The following is a 17,589-nucleotide window of genomic DNA, read 5'->3' on the forward strand; positions in this document are numbered from 1 at the left end:
ACGACAACTTGCTGGAGGCAGATTGAAAAGCAGACAGAGTGATGTTTACACAAAAAGAAGACAAAGAATAAGACTTTAATAGTGTCGTTAAAGTATATAATTTTTAAAATTTGTAAATATCATTCAAAATATCGCTTTAAATTGGCTTTAAAATTATTTAAAATTGATAGTAATGGCAACGGTAAAATATTCTGCAGCCTATAGATCTAACCGTACTACAATCGATTTATGTAAATACATATAATATACAGGGTGATTGATTAGTAGGGCTCAAAGCTCAATAGAATAGAATAGAAATATGCTTTATTGTCATGAAAAATTTAACAATTTTATAGACAAAGCTTACAAGAATCATAAATAAGAACAATAACAAATAACAAATACAATTTACTAAAATGATATAAATCGTCTACATAAATAAAAATAATAAAGATAAACAAAAAAACAGTAACAATCTATTGCAAAATTTAAAAAAAAATTTGCAAATTGCATAATCTACCTTAAGAAATTTAATAAGTTAAGTTAAGCTGCTGCATATGACACTCAAATATAGATTAAGATTATACTTATAAATAAGAATACTGTACTTTCTTAGTTATTGGTTAAGAAACTTTGCTGTTGAATAATATGGTCTTTCAGATAAATAGGCTTTAGTCATTTTACGGAACTTGGGGAAATATGTTGCAGATTTAAGTTGTAGAGGGAGATGGTTGTAAAGTTTTTTTGCAGAATATAATATAGATTTCTTTACTAACTCACTGGACGGGATCGGTAAATAGATGTCAAAGGTAGAATTTCTGGTGGAATAGTCATGTCTAGGTCTTGCTGGAAAGACATGTAGATGTTTACGAATTAAGCAAACAGTTTCTAAAATATATAAAGAAGGTAGTGTTAGAATCCTGTGATCTTTGAAGTAGCTTCTGCAATGTGTTGTTCTTCTGAGGCCAAACAGATATCTTATTGCTCTTTTTTGTAATTTAAAAATAACATCAGATTGGGCAGCCGTACCAGAACCCCAAAAAGGGAGACCATATCGAAGATGTGACTCGAACAATAGCTCCGCTATAGTAATAGATAACAATAAAAGTTAATAACAAAAATTTTAGCCACCTTTGAGATTCACATTACAAAATTAGTTAGAATGTTACAGGGTGTTCGATAACACAGTGGCAGACCAAACTTATGTTTTTTTAAATGGAACACCCTATATTTTATTTTAAATTCGAAATCCTGTTAACTTTTGCATCACAAAAATATAAAGGTTTGTTATGTTATACAGGGTATTTACAAAGTTATAACCAATTTTATATGAAAATTGTAATAAGTTCAACTCCCTGTATAAATAAAAATAAGCAAAACAACAATGGTTTATTAATGCCATATTTTTTAACGTATTGTCAAAATTTTCAAGAATGGTCGATATTGCTAATTTTCTTTATATCAAATACAGGGTGAGTCAAAACGCAACTACATTATTTTCTCAGTAATCTTAAATAGAACACCCTGTATTTTATATCACTACTGAAAAGTACCATTACCGTACTTTAATTTTTAGATAACATTCCCTATGTCTAAATTTATTAGTTTTCGAGATATTTTCATTTTTCAATGGACCAGTAGCGTGGCCACCCAAATCACCAGAATTTAATAAACTGGACTGATTTTTTTGGGGTTACGTTAATAATGAAGTTTATAAAATACCTCCAACAACAAGGGATGAGATGAAAAATAGAATACAAAGTGTATTTCGATGTGTTAATTTACAAATGCTCCGTAGAGTAAGTAGCTCATTCAATGATCGTTTTTGGGCGTACATAAATGTGTTAGAAGATAATTTTGAACACCTTATGTAATTAAATATTAAAAATATTTTATTAAAAGTAGCTTCTAATTTTTTCAAACATGTTTTTGTGCAAAATGTATTACTGATAAATTATGTTTCGTTCTTTATTTGTTACATTGTTACATTTACATACAAAAGTAGTGTTTAATTGTCTTCACAAAATATTGTATTTTGTGTTTGTGTGTTTTTTGTAAAATTTATTACTAATTTTCTTTGTTTATTTGTTGCATTTACATAAAAAGATAGTTTTTAATTGTTTCAAAAATGTTGCATGTAGTGGTTGTGTTTTTGTTTGTAAAATGTATTACTAATAAATTATTTTTATTTCTTTATTTGCTACTGTGTTACATTGATTACCGAATTGATAATCGGTAATCTTCACTTGTCAATTCAGTCATGGCTTACTTAAAATTTAGATAAATTTAAACACCTAAAATAATTTGCTCAGAAAAATGAAAAAATCTCGAAAACTAATAAATTTGGGCATAGGGAATGTTATATAAAAATTAAAGTACGTTAATGTTACTTTTCAATAATGATATAAAATACAAGGTGTTCTATTTAACATTACTGAGAAAATAATGTACTTGCGTTTTGACTCACCCTGTATTTTATATAAAGAAAATTAGCAATATCAATAATTCTTAAAAATTTTGACAATAAATAAAAAATTGGCATTAATAAACCATTGCTGTTGTGCTTATTTTTATTTATACAGGGAGTTGAACTTGTTACGATTTTCATACAAAAATGGTTATACCTTTGTAAATACCCTGTATAACATTAAAAACCTTTATATTTTTGTGATGGAGAAGTTAACAGGATTTCGAATATAAAATAAAATATAGGGTGTTCCATTTAAAAAAACATAAATTAGGTCTGCCACTGTGTTACCGAACACCCTGTAACATTCTAACTAATTTTGTAATGTGAAGCTCAAAGGTGGCTAACATTTTTGTTATTAACTTTTATTGCTATCTATTACTATAGCGGAGCTATTGAGCTTTACCCTACTAATCAATCACCCTGTATGTACTGGCATGTAATTTTTATTTCTAAAGCTAAGTTTTTTACTTTCAAAATAATATAGTCTTCAACTCACATAGTGGGTGGAATATTATGACAGAGAGATAACGGAATAAAAATAACGAAATATTATCTGCATATCAATCGCTATATCCACCCATCAACATCAAAATTATATCTCGACAAATCGGACAAACACGTCGTTACAATTCCCAGGTCTTTATTAACAGGAGGTATTCATCGACAACAGCCAACAGTTCGTCGTCATTAGATTTGTTTGACCTGCCAACGCGGCTGTCATTTGTGGGATGATAAAACGTTTGCATGGTTATTGTTAACCTTTTTTACCAGTTTTGATCGAAAAGATACAAACATGTAGCTAAAATCGTTTGCATTGAAACACTAAACTAAGCGATAATAAATAATAAAAATTGAGTTAAAAGTTTAACAGAGGTTTTGTTTTTGCTGACAAATTAAAAATAAAATCCGGGCGAAAAACAATGCATGGCAATTTTATACAGAGTGGGCCAAATAAAAGTGTCCACCTCGATATTTCGCAGTATTTATTAGATTTTAAGAAAATGATGAAACAGGTCGATTTTTGATCTAACGGGGACATATTTTTACGGTACATACATCTGTCATTTGTCAACCCCCTCACTTCCACATCCCCCACCCCTTATTTTTAAATGAGGAATAGGGGTTGTGTGGTAGCTCATTTGAAAGGTTATTCAATTCTCTATTCAGTAATATAAACATTAACATAATTATTTACACAGGGTGTCCAAGAAATTGTTTTTAAATTAAATTAATTGACAAAAAAGAAGAATGTATGTAATTTATTTAATTCAAAATACATTCTACTGCTGTCACAAAACAGAAAAAAATGTTTTTTGATAAGTAAACATAGACTTTTGCTTAATTTCAATGTTCAAGCTGCCACCCATCTGTATCTTGGTAGGTTGAATATTGAATTTAAGGAACAAACAATATTTATTTATCGAATAAACATTTTTTTTTGTTTTCTGTCAGCAGTAGAATGTATTTTGAGTTAAATAATTTACATACATTCTTCTTTTTGTGTCTATTAATTTAATTTAAAATAATTTTTCTTGGACACCCTGTACAAATAATTATGGCAATGTTAATATTACTGAATAGAGAATTGAATAACCTTTTAAATGAGCTAACACACGACCCCTATTCCCCTTTTAAAAATAAGGGGTCGGGGACGTGGAAGGGAGGAGGTTGACAATTGACAGATGTAGGTATGTACCGTAAAAATTTGTCCCCCTTTGAACAAAAATCGACCTGATTCGTCATTTTCTTAAAATATAATAAATACTGCCAAATATCGAGGTGGACACTTTTATTTGGCCCACTCTGTATAATTCGAAATATCAAATCCTCTCGGTTTCTGATCGGTTTCTTCTATAAAAATCTACACTTAAATGATTGTGGACAATCCAAACATTATTAATTATAAAAAAAAAGAAAGAAAGTATTATAGCTCACACAAGAAATATTTATAATCTGTTTGCTACAAGAAGAAGACATAGGCGTAACCAGGGGGGTTTTGGGGGTTATAACCCCCCATTGGGATTTACTTTGAGCTCTATACGCTTAACATCATGCTCCTCCAGTAGTTGTAACCCCCCCTTTCAGGTAGTTGTAACCCCCCGCCCCCTTAGGATCATCCTGGTTACGCCTATGGAAGAAGAGGAGTATCACAAGAGTACAACAATCAACAAGGCAAGATCTGATCCAAGACTGGAGAGGGTGCGGAGACTGGAATATACCCCAAAAATCCAAGAATTGGAGAAAGCCTTGCCTTGTAGAGGAACTGCACTGTCTTTCCAGTGGAAATTTTTACATACTGCTATGTGCAAATGGAAATAATAGGAAAGCACTTGAAAAAGAGTAGATCCATATATTTTCTGACAGTTAAGCGGCACTGAAGGCATTCGCCAGTCAGGAAGTGACATTCAGACTGGTCTGGAACTGCATCAGAAAACTGGGAAGACCGGAGCAAACTGGAACTGCATCAGAAAACCGGGAAGACCGGAGCAAGGTTAAGCTTGTCTGAGTACCAGATCATCAGTGCATTAGAGGCAGTCAAAAAGCAGATCAACTTCCTAAGAAGGATAGGACGATTCAAACGGATCAAATGTGATCCTGGGAGTACCATAGGCTGCAGTACTTAGGGCTGTAGAGAACTGGATTGGAGAATGTCAGTATGGCGATATTGGGAAAGAAGTCCAAAACAAACACATATTCATTAGTGGAACATATACAAAAATAACAGAGAAACTGCTCCATAGAGGCAGGAATAAACTGAAAATAATAACGGAAATATTAACAGGGCATGCAACAGTTTAAAGAATAATTCCTAATAATAATAGTAAAATCGGTATCTACAATGAAGACCTTGACTGCAGACTCTACTGAATGAACCAAAACCTGTATGTATAACTAATATGTATTAGGCGATTGCGAGATGATGACCTGTAACAGGATACATACCTAGGATTTAAAAATTCTATACTGGTTAATGGAAACGACAATGGGTAACAAACACAACAATCTTCAACTTCAGTGATAAAGGAGATCTTTTGGACCTCAAAAGATCAATTGGGTTTGAAATAAAGAAAGAGAACCATGCGTTTAGGCACTTAAAATAAGAAATATGTAAAAATATTTTTTATTTTAAGTGTCTAAATGCAAAAGACAAAAGAATGCAAATACATTTTCAGAGAAGTTTGGAACGAACCAAAAAGAAAGAGCAATCATGAGAAAAATTGTTTAACAAAATCAAACATGATTTAAATGGAAGACAAATGTTTGCTTATAAAATTAAAATAGATGAATAGAATAGAAGAAGATACTGCATCCTTAGAAACAGTCACCAAGCTTGCGAAATGATATTACGAGATGATAAGGTTACACAATACAAAACAAAGAGGAAACAATTAAACATAATGAACGAAAAATCGACTATCTGTAACATACTAATTTACAAACCAAAAAGAAATAATATAAGTAAAGGACGTCCCTTGAAAAGATGGAAGGCCTAAACTACGAAATGAAGAAAAAGAAACAGAAGAGCACAAAAAGAAAACAATCAAAATACACAGTGTTCACTTTAAAATATATGGACATCTACTAGATACCTTTTTTATGGATAGAATTAAGAGGCCACAGTAGCGATCAACAGGTAGCAACAAACGCGTTCCAAGATTGCGACTCTAATTTTGAATATTTTGTCGAGATATTTGGCACACATATTCGTAATATAATAAAGAATGGCGATACAGAGCCCAATTTCAGAAATATGTAATACGTGGAAATTACTCTATAACTAAATAAAATATTGAAAAAAGGAGCCTGTACCGCCATTAAGAAGAAAAGAAAATAAACTCTTCAAATAAACTTTTTTATCCCATGCCTAGATTTTGTGTAATTACTACTAAAATTTTTTATTTCTAACAAGAAATCGACCATATTATATCTAAATAACTAATTAGTCAACATAGAGAAATTACCACTGTCATTTGGACAAACCTGCGTCAGATTTTCTCTAATCTGTTCTGTCATCTTTATCGATATCTGTTCAGTGCAGTAGTGTGTTAATTTAAGAATTCGTGATTGTTGTTTCATAGGAAAGTAGTGTGTATTGATAGTTAATTTATTATATTATATTTGTTGTTGTTGTATAAGTTGTTGGCCTCTTTGAAAGAATAGATTGTTGTTAATTGTGAGTTTTAGTTATATGTAGGTAGGTAAGTATATTTTACGTAAAACTATTTCGAATTCCAATGCGAGTATATAAAGTTTTAGGAAGATTTTTTATTCTAAAAATATTATCAATAGTTTAAGAAAATGGAAAAAGCAAATCAAACGAAAAATAAAGTGAAACCTTCCAAGAAAAAGTCCATTAAAACCGTGACAAAATTATGCGAAAATCGAAATTTGTTTCGCTTCACAACAAAAAATGATTATTTATTATTGTTTTATTATTAGATATTTCTATACCTACCTTAACATAAAATTTTCACCCATTTTGGTTTATTTTTATAAATATCTATTTATTAATAATAAAATCGTTTTCTATTACATACTTCCATTTAGCGCGACTATGATATTGTCAAAATATTAATCTTAGATAATGTCAAAGATTACCACTGTTGCCAAAGTTTATGATACTATCCCCCGAAGTTAAATTTTGTTGCTACCTGTTGATCGCTACTGTTTACTCTTAAAATCAAAATCAGAAAATGCCTGTAAATTTCATTTTTTTATGCCAAACTACGTGATATAAAAGTTTATATAGACTGTAGGTTTTGTTATATAGATATAATTATCCAATATCAGGCTTTTTATCCCTCTGTATATTGGTACTCACCTGTAATAATCTTCTTTACAATAAATATTCCCATCGCGCGCAAAACACGTCAAATCCGAATCTAGCGGCAACTTGCATTCGCAACATTTCAAACATGACGCATGCCATTGTCTGTCAACGGCCAAGAGGTAGTACCTATCGTGGATCCGCTCTCCGCATCCCGCACAAGACGAGGCTTCAATCCCAGAGGAACCACCTAAGCTCGAGCAAGGAGACGACGTGTTATCACGCTCTTTCAACATCATCAAAACGACTGGTACGACTGTAGATGGTACGTGCGGTACTTGTAGTACTCCTGAAAAAAAAATATTATCGATAAGACAAAAAAATGATAGTGGTGACTGGATGTCGAAGAACATGTTATAGGCGCCCGAAGAGACGGCGTTGATGATTAGGAAGTTCAGGATGTCGGAGTCTAGTACGCTAGTACCTACCTAGAGACGGTACCAGTGGCGGAGAGATTGGAAATAAATAACTGCTGCACAAATATATGTGTTGAGTTTTAAATTCTAAACATTTATGAAAAGATTTTAGCAAAGAATAATATAAATTTGCTTAAGGAAAATGTAGACTCGTAATAAAGTTAAAAGAAATAAAGCCTAAGGAAGATTCATATTAAAAATGATGGTAAAGAAGATGGATTTTATGGTAAAATCCTCTATCGACCCCATAATGCTCAATAAAAAGGAGCTAAAATAGAATGTACTTGAAATGTGGAGCTTCTGGCAACTACTAAAAACATACTGAATGTTTAGCACGTTTAACAATGAAGCACTAATTATTTAAATTATTGAAATCCATTATCCTTGTTGAGGTTCAAAGTTCTTTTTCTCGGTACTTCGTGTCAAAATGGGTAGGGAGGAACGTTCTATGGATACAAATAAAAGGGCAGGTTCGAATAAGGTATAACCATATAAACATTCTCAAATCAACTAACGGCATATCATAGGCGTGTGTGTAATGGGTCTGGCTCAGCTTCAGGGAAATTTCTTCACCTCGACAAACGGGCGTAAAACTGGTATCTAAATTAGGTAAAGGAGTCCTGTACACTAAAGTCAAGTACACACTGGCACCCATCCTGCTCGGGTTTTGACCACTAATCTAGTCTCTGGGGTTAATTTTTGACAACTAAGCAACTGGTTTTTATTTCCAACCCGAAGAAGTTGGAGCAATTACTAATGGCAGAAAAGCTACTAGCTGTTCGGACTTTTCCGTAGCCTCCGCAGAAACATGCTTTGTAGCACCCGGAAACTTAGGTCCAGCTGACCTCTGTCGTCGTTTTATGAGAGGTACCGTCCTCTAGCTACAGATTATCGTAGTATCTTTAGTGATGAGCAAAACAAGAACAAGACCAAGACCAGGCTAGTCTTGGTCTTGGTCTTGTTCTTGCAAGCTTGGTCTTGGTCTTGGTCTTGCAGCTAAAAGGCTGTCTTGGTCTTGGTCTTGGTCTTGCACTAGCCGGTCTTGTTCTTGGTCTTGGTCTTGCTGCAAGAGTCTTGCTGGTCTTGCTTTTTTGGTAGTAATAATTTGAACCAAACAATTTCGAATAAAATATACACTGAAATAAATAAAGATGTGAAGAATGAAACTATATTTTTTGCTTTAAAATTTTAACAGAATGTAGAATGTAGTTTCAAACGGATACCAATTTTAACATTATACATTCACCTAATGACCTAATTATTTCTCTCTATATAAAGAGATTAGAGTATATTTTTATAATGGTAATGTTTATCAGTAGGAAACACCTGCATTTACAACCCATGTTGCAATTGCCGGCCTTCGGTTGTGTCATGTTGTGTTTTGCATGCTGTCGATACCTGCCTCCTACCTTCAGACCACGTCTTGAGTCTGGATTACTGTTTATTGCCCCTATATTTTAATAAAATGTTAAAGAAAAAGAGCTTCTCTAAAGGTGCCACAAATGGTCGGGGACCTTCAACTCACGGATTTTACGAAAAGGGATAAACGGTTTATAGTTGTTAACAGATAATGATCTGCTCCTTTCACTCGAACACTGTAGTATTTATCCTACGAGGGTCAAATTTAAGAACATAAATTAAATTTTTTTAAGAGAACACAAAAATCAAATAATTTTTACTCTATTTAATCATTATTTAATATAATTAACTTTTTTTATAAACTAACTAAAACATACTTTTTAGTAAACACTTACATATTTACCATACCTATTTATGGACCTAATACTACACTCCTGGCCAAAAAAACTTGGACACTTTAAAAATGGTTCATTTTTGATGTCTGGAATCTCATAAACCCGTTGTCCGATTTTAGTGATTTTTTTAATATGTTATAGCCTTATTCTCTAAGAATATGGATGTAGTAATAGTGTTGTTGAACATGTAAATGTCATTGTATACCGGGTGTAACAATAATACTGTGTTTTTTCCTGAAAGTTCGTAACGCCCTGTGGAATATTCTAGCATTTAAAAAATATTGAAATTAAAACTCAGTTGTAGCCCTAGCCTCTTTTAACATTCTGCTTTTTGACTCATTCACTTATGTTGGATAATGAAAAAGTTAGGTACTTTGACAAGTAGCCACGTTCTTCATCAATATAGGGTGTTTCTAAATAAATGCGACAAACTTAAAGGGGTAATTCTGCATGAAAAAATAATGACCGTTTAATTTATAAACATATGTCTGCAAATGCTTCGTTTCCGAGATACCGGGTGTTCAATTTTTTCTTACACACTGACGATTTATTTATTGCTCTAAAACCGGTTGAGATATGCAAATTAAATGTGGTGGGTTTTAAGAGGCAGTAATTGCGCATTTTTTGACTACAATTATGTATTTTATATTCACCATTGGCGTGCATACGGGTCATATTACCCGGTCATATTACCTGTATGCACGCCAATGGCGAATATAAAATTCTTAGTTTTATGCCAAAAAATGTGAAATAACTAGCTCTTAAAACTTACCAAATTTCATTTGCACATCTCAACCGGTTTTAGAGCAGTAAATAAATCATCTGTTTGTAAGAAAAAATTCAACATCCCGTATCTCGGAAACGAAGCATTTGCGGACATATGTTTATAAAGCAAACTGTCATTATTTTTCATGCAGAATTAACCCTTAAAGTTTGTCGCACTTATTTAGAAACACCCTGTATTGATGAAGAACATGGCTAGTTGTCAAAGTACCTAACTTTTTTATTATCCAACATAAGTGAATGAGTCAAAAAGCAGAATGTTAAGAAAGGCTAAGGCTACAATTAAATTTTAATTTCAATATTTTTTAAATGCTAGAATATTCCACAGGGTGTTACGAACTTTCAGGAAAAAACACAGTATTATTGTTACAGCCGGTATACAATAACATTTACATGTTCAGCAACACTATTACTACATCCATATTCTTAGAGAATGAGGCTATAACATATTAAAAAAATCACTAAAATCGGACAACAGGTTTATGAGATTTGAGACATCAAAAATGACCAATTTTTAAGGTGTCCAGGTTTTTTTGGCCAGGAGTGTATAACATAATAACTAAACCTTGGTCTTGCTGCAAGACCAAGACCAAGACCGCAAGACCAAGATCAGTCTCGCTCATCACTAGTTATCTTACACTAGATACGATTTAACATTTATTTGTGATTGTGATACATAAAATATCTTCTGATCTTTAAGCCGTTCGTACGTAAGAGCACATCTCTAGACTCAGTAATGAGACTTTTCAAATAATTGTCGTTTCAACAAGTGAAGTTACCAACAGGACAAGTGTAACTTAGAACAGTCACACAACCAAACTATATGGAGTAGAAGATCAAACTGATGCTCATATCTGTAAATATGGGACATAGAAGAATATTTAGCTAATATAAGGCCTCTAGAAATACTAAACTTTCTGGGAGAGATAAATATAGAACAGCACGAGTTACTCTAATCACTATCTGTGACTGTATAAAGAAAAATGGGAGATTTAGGACTATAAGAACTATAGACAGATAAAGTTAATGTCACACACAATGAAAATTTGGGAGAGAATGTTAGAACGAGGCTAAAGAAGGAGAAATATATAGAGAGAGAAGGGTTCTTGAGAAGTACGTAAGGCTCGTGAAGGATATGGATGAAGGAGCGTACAGCAAAATAAATATCTGTGTCGGATTAAGCAAAAGTTTTCTAGTTATGGTTGGTTTGCATCACGGTTCTTCACTGAGTCGCTACCTATTGTAATCTTGTTATGAGTAATCGTGTTATGGATGTGTGTTGGGATACACAGCATCTCAGTAAACATCTTCTTAAGACAAACTCTTTAATAATTAAATGCCCGTGGTAAAAACAAATATGTTTGTTTTTAATAAATACGATTAACCTAGATTACCACATCGATACATGCTAGTATTTGATACAAGGTCAAGTTGCAATAATAATCAATGTATGTTTGTTAGCAGTCAGCAGTTTTGAATCACTCTCACTTTTGCTTACCAAAACATAAAACAAAACAATCGACCTTTAATTATACTTTCCCGGGGGACAGATAAATCAATCAGTAGTTGAGATTCCAGCTAGTACATCACATTAAGCAAATAATATACCACCAGCTACTTACCGTTAAATACTCCACGTATAAATAAATGTATTAACTGTGAGAGTTATTTACTACATCAACCCTTATGGTCGGGGGTAACCAACCCCTAATTATCTAAGGTGGCTCAGAAGCCAGGAGCCACCATATGGCAGTACATCTATAATATGATAGATTGTAGTATTTTGGTGATGAACCTCGCTAGGGGTAGGAATACACTAAGTACTCATAATATGTTTATTTAATCACTATTACGCTAGTAACTAGTTGGTGTGCTTAAAGTAGAACCATCTGCGAGTGCATCTGGATTAAGAATGATATTTAATTAACGAATCAATTAGAAAATCACGATGCCTTCGCAGATGGTTCTACTTTAAGCACACCAACTAGTTACTAGCGTAATAGTGATTAAATAAACATATTATGAGTACTTAATGTATTCCTACCCCTAGCGAGGTTCATCACCAAAATACTACAATCTATCATATTATAGATGTACTGAGAGAGAAGGTAAGAGAGGGGCTCCTTGGTTGACACCATGTAAGGGAAGAAGAGCAAATAAATGTTGGAGGAGAGCAATTGAAGAAGAAGGACTTAAGGTTAGCAGGTCGAAAACGGACTACTTATATGTGGTTGGGAGGAACAGGAATGGTTTGGGATATGGACAGATATATTAGGATAAGTAGGAGAATATAAATACCTACATAACGAACAATAGTAGGTAACTGGAAATCTAGAAATTATCCATAGTATACAGGCTGGTTGGTTTAACCCCTAGCGAATGAGTGGGGTACTTTGTCATCAAAAAATCAGTGAAGGGCTAAACAGAAAGATATACAAGAGTCTGGTGAGGTATGTGCTGGAGCACGGTACTGAAGTATAGCCTGTAAAGAGGGTTTAGGAAAGGAAGATGAAAATAACTGAAAATGTTACTGTGAATGTTGGGTAAAACTAGAAGGGAAAAGACCAGGAACTACCTGATTCAGGAAAGAGCCGAGATGACTGCAGTCTCAAAAAAGGTTTAAAAACAAAGACTGTAATTATTTAGTCACCTCAAATGTATAAATGAGAACTATGTGAGACGAAGTATAGAGCTGTCAGATGTTGAGAGAAACAGATCGAGAAAAACGAGGAGAATATGGAAGCAGTGGCGTAACTAACGCCAATGCAACCAATGCGGTGCATTGGGGCGCAGGCCTTAGGGGGGCGCAAAAAACTGATATTCTGGAAAAATTTTAGCAAAAAAATATGTTGAAGCAAAACTCCCTGTAGCTTCCCGAAAATAAAAAAGAATGTGTGTACTTTGTACGCACGTAGAAGTTATACTTCTATTATATGATTTCAACGAAATCAATATACTTTAAACAGTTCCTCTACTACTTTCCAAAAATTTTTATTAAAACAATACCAAAAATTAAAAAAATAAAAAAATAAAACACACACAAACACATTGAAAAATGCCACAAATGATTTCTGAACAATAATTGTTACCAAAATTTTTAATTAAATATGTATTTTCTGAAAAAATTATATAATAATATACTTACAATCATAAAATCTATAAAAAAAAATAAAAAAATGATATAACTTGCATTTAGACCGGGCAGTATCGTTGCCCCCGCTAGCGAAATTATTCCGATTTGATTTTCTTGCACAAACTTACTCTAAAAGAAGTCCTTATAACATATTCACAGGGTGCCGGGCGGTGCCATGGTCGAAAAATTGTTTAAACAATTTTTTTAAACAAATTCACAAAAATAATTTTTTCATTTCGAACCAAATTTTTTTAGATAAATTGGCTTATTCTGAGCAAAAAAGGTCTCTTGAGATTTTTTTCTAAAATTGATTTTTGTCGAGTTATATGCGATTAAAAATTTGAAAAATGCGAAAATAGCCATTTTCAAGGCTTAATAACTCGATTAACCATTATTATTATCAAATTCAAAAAGTCACCAAATCAAGTTTCAAATCTCTTCTTCAAAGTCCTGAAGAGATTTTTGTCATTATTTTATTAGAAACCTGTTATTTTTAATTATTAACAATTAGCGCTATTGTCCAGGATGTACCGTCGCGTCGCCCCCGTTAGTGAAATTATTCCGATTCCATTTTTTTTGCAGAAACTTACTCAAAACGAGGTTCTTATAACATATCCACAGGGTGCCGGGCGGTGACGTGGTCGAAAAATTGTTTAAACAATTTTTTTAAACAAATTCACAAAAATAATTTTTTCACTTCGAACAAATTTTTTTTTAGATAATAACATTCTGAGCAAAAAATGTCTCATGATTTTTTTCTAAAAATGCGAAAATGGCCATATAACTCGACAACAATCAATTTTAGAGAAAAATCACAAGAGACCTTTTTTGCTCAGAATAACCCAAATTATCTAAAAAAAATCGTTCGCAATAAAAAAAAATATTTTTGTGAATTTGTTTAAAAAAAATTGTTTAAACAATTTTTCGACCACGGCACCGCCCGGCACCCTGTGGATATGTTATAAGGACCTCGTTTTGAGTAAGTTTCTGCAAAAAAATGGAATCGGAATAATTTCACTAACGGGGGCGACGGATACATCCTGGACTATAGCGCTAATTGTTAATAATTAAAAATAACAGCTTTATAATAAAATAATGACGAAGATCTCTTCAGGACCTTGAAGAAGGGGTATTAAACTTGATTTGATCACTTTTTGAATTTCGTAATAATAATGTTTACTCGAGTTATTAAGCTTTAAAAATGGCCATTTTTGCATTTTTTAAAATTTTTAATCACATATAACTCGACAACAATCAATTTTAGAAAAAAATAACAAGAGACCTTTTTTGCTCAGAATAAGCCAATTTATCCAAAAAAAAATTTGTTCGAAATGAAAAAATCATTTTTGTGAATTTGTTTAAAAAACATTGTTTAAAAAATTTTTCGACCACGGCACCGCCCGGCACCCTGTGGATATGTTATAAGGACCTCTTTTTGAGTAAGTTTGTACAAAAAAATCGAATCGGAATAATTTCGCTAGCGGGGGCAACGATACTGCCCGGTCTAATTGGGCTTGAACCTACTTCCCGTGTATCCCGCCGTACGAGAGTCGAAGCGATTTCAAACTGCACCACCTTCGCGTGTACGTCATGTGGGAATATACACAAACTGAACAACTTTTTGACATTTTGTTTATATGAATTTTTATTAGTTTGATTTTTGTCGAATTAAAATACAACAATATATAGAGTAAGAAAACGATACATTAGATGAAAATTTGTAGAAAGTTTGTTCGTAATCAGATTATGTAAATTAAAGCATTGCCTACTAGGGGTATAGCATAGCAAGTACTAGGTAAGTACATTATTTTTTTTACATTTTCCAAATAGGTATGAAGATAATTTTTTATTGGAATACAACTAAAACATTAAGAATTACGTACCTGTGGCTTCTCAAAACTATTTAAAAAGTCACTATAATTATAAATTTGATTTTATTTCTGTCCTCACAACAATAAAAACTAATATATTATACAACATTTTTGTTTACCGATAACCTCCATATTGAACAATTATTGACAGATCATTTCAAAATTCCAACACCCAATCAGAGCCCGTATAAAGACTAATACCAAACTGTCGGTGTGCGCATGCGCGCAGATCAATATAAATTCACCCTCAATCTCAATCGCGCCTAAAGAAGTATAACTTCAAAAATGTAAAAAAAATATTCGTGGTATTTTATTCTGTTCACTCACTTCCGTTCAGTCACAACAGAATGTTGGTGACTCTTTTGTTTACTATTATCGTTATCTTTTCTCCTCGGCGCGACGATGCACATCTGTGTTTATGGCTTTCTCATCACAACCGCTTTTGTTTATTTATCGTTGTTAGCTACAAAGATATTCAGGTAAATTATTTTAGTATTATTTTAGTAACTAGGACAACGTGTCCCTGTCATGTGTCAGTCCTTGTTGTAAGATCGTAAGGTTCAGTAGCTTTATTTGTTACATAAAAATACAAAACAAATTTTGTCGGTGTATTTGTTATACAATTGAAATAAGTGGACCGTTTATTTGTGCGTTTTAGTGGATTTAGTGTGAACAAAATGAACGGAAATAAAAGACGGGGGGGGGGGGGGTGGAGAATAAGTCTTAGGGGCACACGAGGAATACTGACTAGTTACACCACCGTATGGAAGGGCTGAGTTGCAGGGGAGCTGAGATAAAAGGGTTATCATACCTGAAAAGGTGAAAGCTCAGGAAAAAGAAGAAGAAGAAGATTAAACTTTATATTGGATTATAGTATGTTAATAATAGTACACAGTGAAAATATAAGAGATTCCTACATATTTCAATGTTTCTGGTCGTTACTTTGCATTTGAATACCCGGGAAAAATTTTATAATTCATCCAGAGCCCTACATCAATGTCATCCTTGATATTTAATAAATTTATCTCAATGCAAGTTATTAACTAAAAAGCATTACTTTCCTCATTATGACATGTCACTGGATAAAACACAAATTATCTGTACATTACATTCTTAACTAATTTAATCCTGACATCGTCGACGCCAATGTTTAATACTGACCCAGTTCTTTTCCTTGAAATTAATGTTGGTGCGAAGGAATCGTCTGCTAACGATCTGCATATATAGGTAAGTTCAGCTCAAATAACTAACAAAAGTTATTGACAACTTTGTAGGTTTTACTATGTATTTAGGGTTTAAAATAACTAGGAACTCGTTAGTAATGTAAGTAAATAGATTCTAAACTCTAATATAAGGAGAAGAAAAAGAAATATTGATATCTTAAGACAATAATGTTGGCATAGAACAGTGAGAACTTTGATTATATTACTAAACTTTCATAATATATTTAACCAGCTGAAAATTCCAGTGAACTACAAGTACCTACTCGAACTAACGGAGTACATAACAGCTGGATTCAATGATACACAATATTCAGGAGCAGCCCTTCTGGACGCAAGCAAATACTTTGACAGAGTGTGACATAAAGAGCTGACCCACAAACTAAGAGACTTGGGACACTACTCATCTCCTCGTACTTAATAAACCGAATGTTTAGGATCTAGACACGACAAGTCCTATCTGAGCACTGAGCTTCAGAAGCACGAGTGCCACAGATGTTAGTCCTGTCACTTATTCTGCAGCTGCACACAATTTACACTACCAACATCCCAAGATCACCCGGAACTCTACTAAGCCTTTATGCAAACGACACAGCAGTATAGCGGCTAAATACAGAAATTTATATAAAGCTAAAATAAATCTACTGACGGCTTTGGATACTATAGAAGAATGAAGTATCCAATGAAAACCATCGATTGGGCAAGATCCAAAATGTAAATATTAATAAAGAAATGTACTAATGATGTTTTTATGTTTTAGCCAACCTACAAAAAAATCACAAAAACGGCTTTGGCTACAAGAAAAATTAAGAAAACCAAAGAAAAGCGGAAGCCCCAAATAATAATACAAAACCCAAAAAATGGGCCATACCTACGTATATATTTTATTTTGTTTCGGCAATAATTTTTCTGCTTTCAACGCTCGTATACATAGTCTGCCTCAAAATCTGTGCTATCATGCGTTTCCAAATCAAATATAATTTAGAAATACTGTCTTTGTCGCATTCGCTTATTTAGCTTAAACATAACTTAAAACAATAAAAAAGAAAGATTTTTGTAATTATTATAGTACATAGTACCGGAATTAAAAATGATGTTATCTTCAAGGACCCAATAATGTACCAATTTGGGTGTT

General features: G+C 32.8%; 1 protein-coding gene across 1 annotated transcript in view; it reads right to left on the minus strand.

The window, feature by feature from the left end:
- The window catches only part of LOC114337494 (LIM/homeobox protein Lhx9-like), a 144,539-nt gene that overhangs the window by 97,939 nt on the left and 29,011 nt on the right, over window positions 1–17,589 (minus strand). Inside the window, exon 2 of the mRNA XM_050661386.1 lies at window positions 7,272–7,566. Coding sequence (XP_050517343.1) covers window positions 7,272–7,516 — 245 coding nt within the window. The 5' untranslated portion in view covers window positions 7,517–7,566. The remainder of the gene's footprint in view (window positions 1–7,271; window positions 7,567–17,589) is intronic.

This window comes from Diabrotica virgifera, chromosome 9, assembly GCF_917563875.1.
Source record: "Diabrotica virgifera virgifera chromosome 9, PGI_DIABVI_V3a".
NCBI classification, from domain to species: domain Eukaryota; kingdom Metazoa; phylum Arthropoda; class Insecta; order Coleoptera; family Chrysomelidae; genus Diabrotica; species Diabrotica virgifera.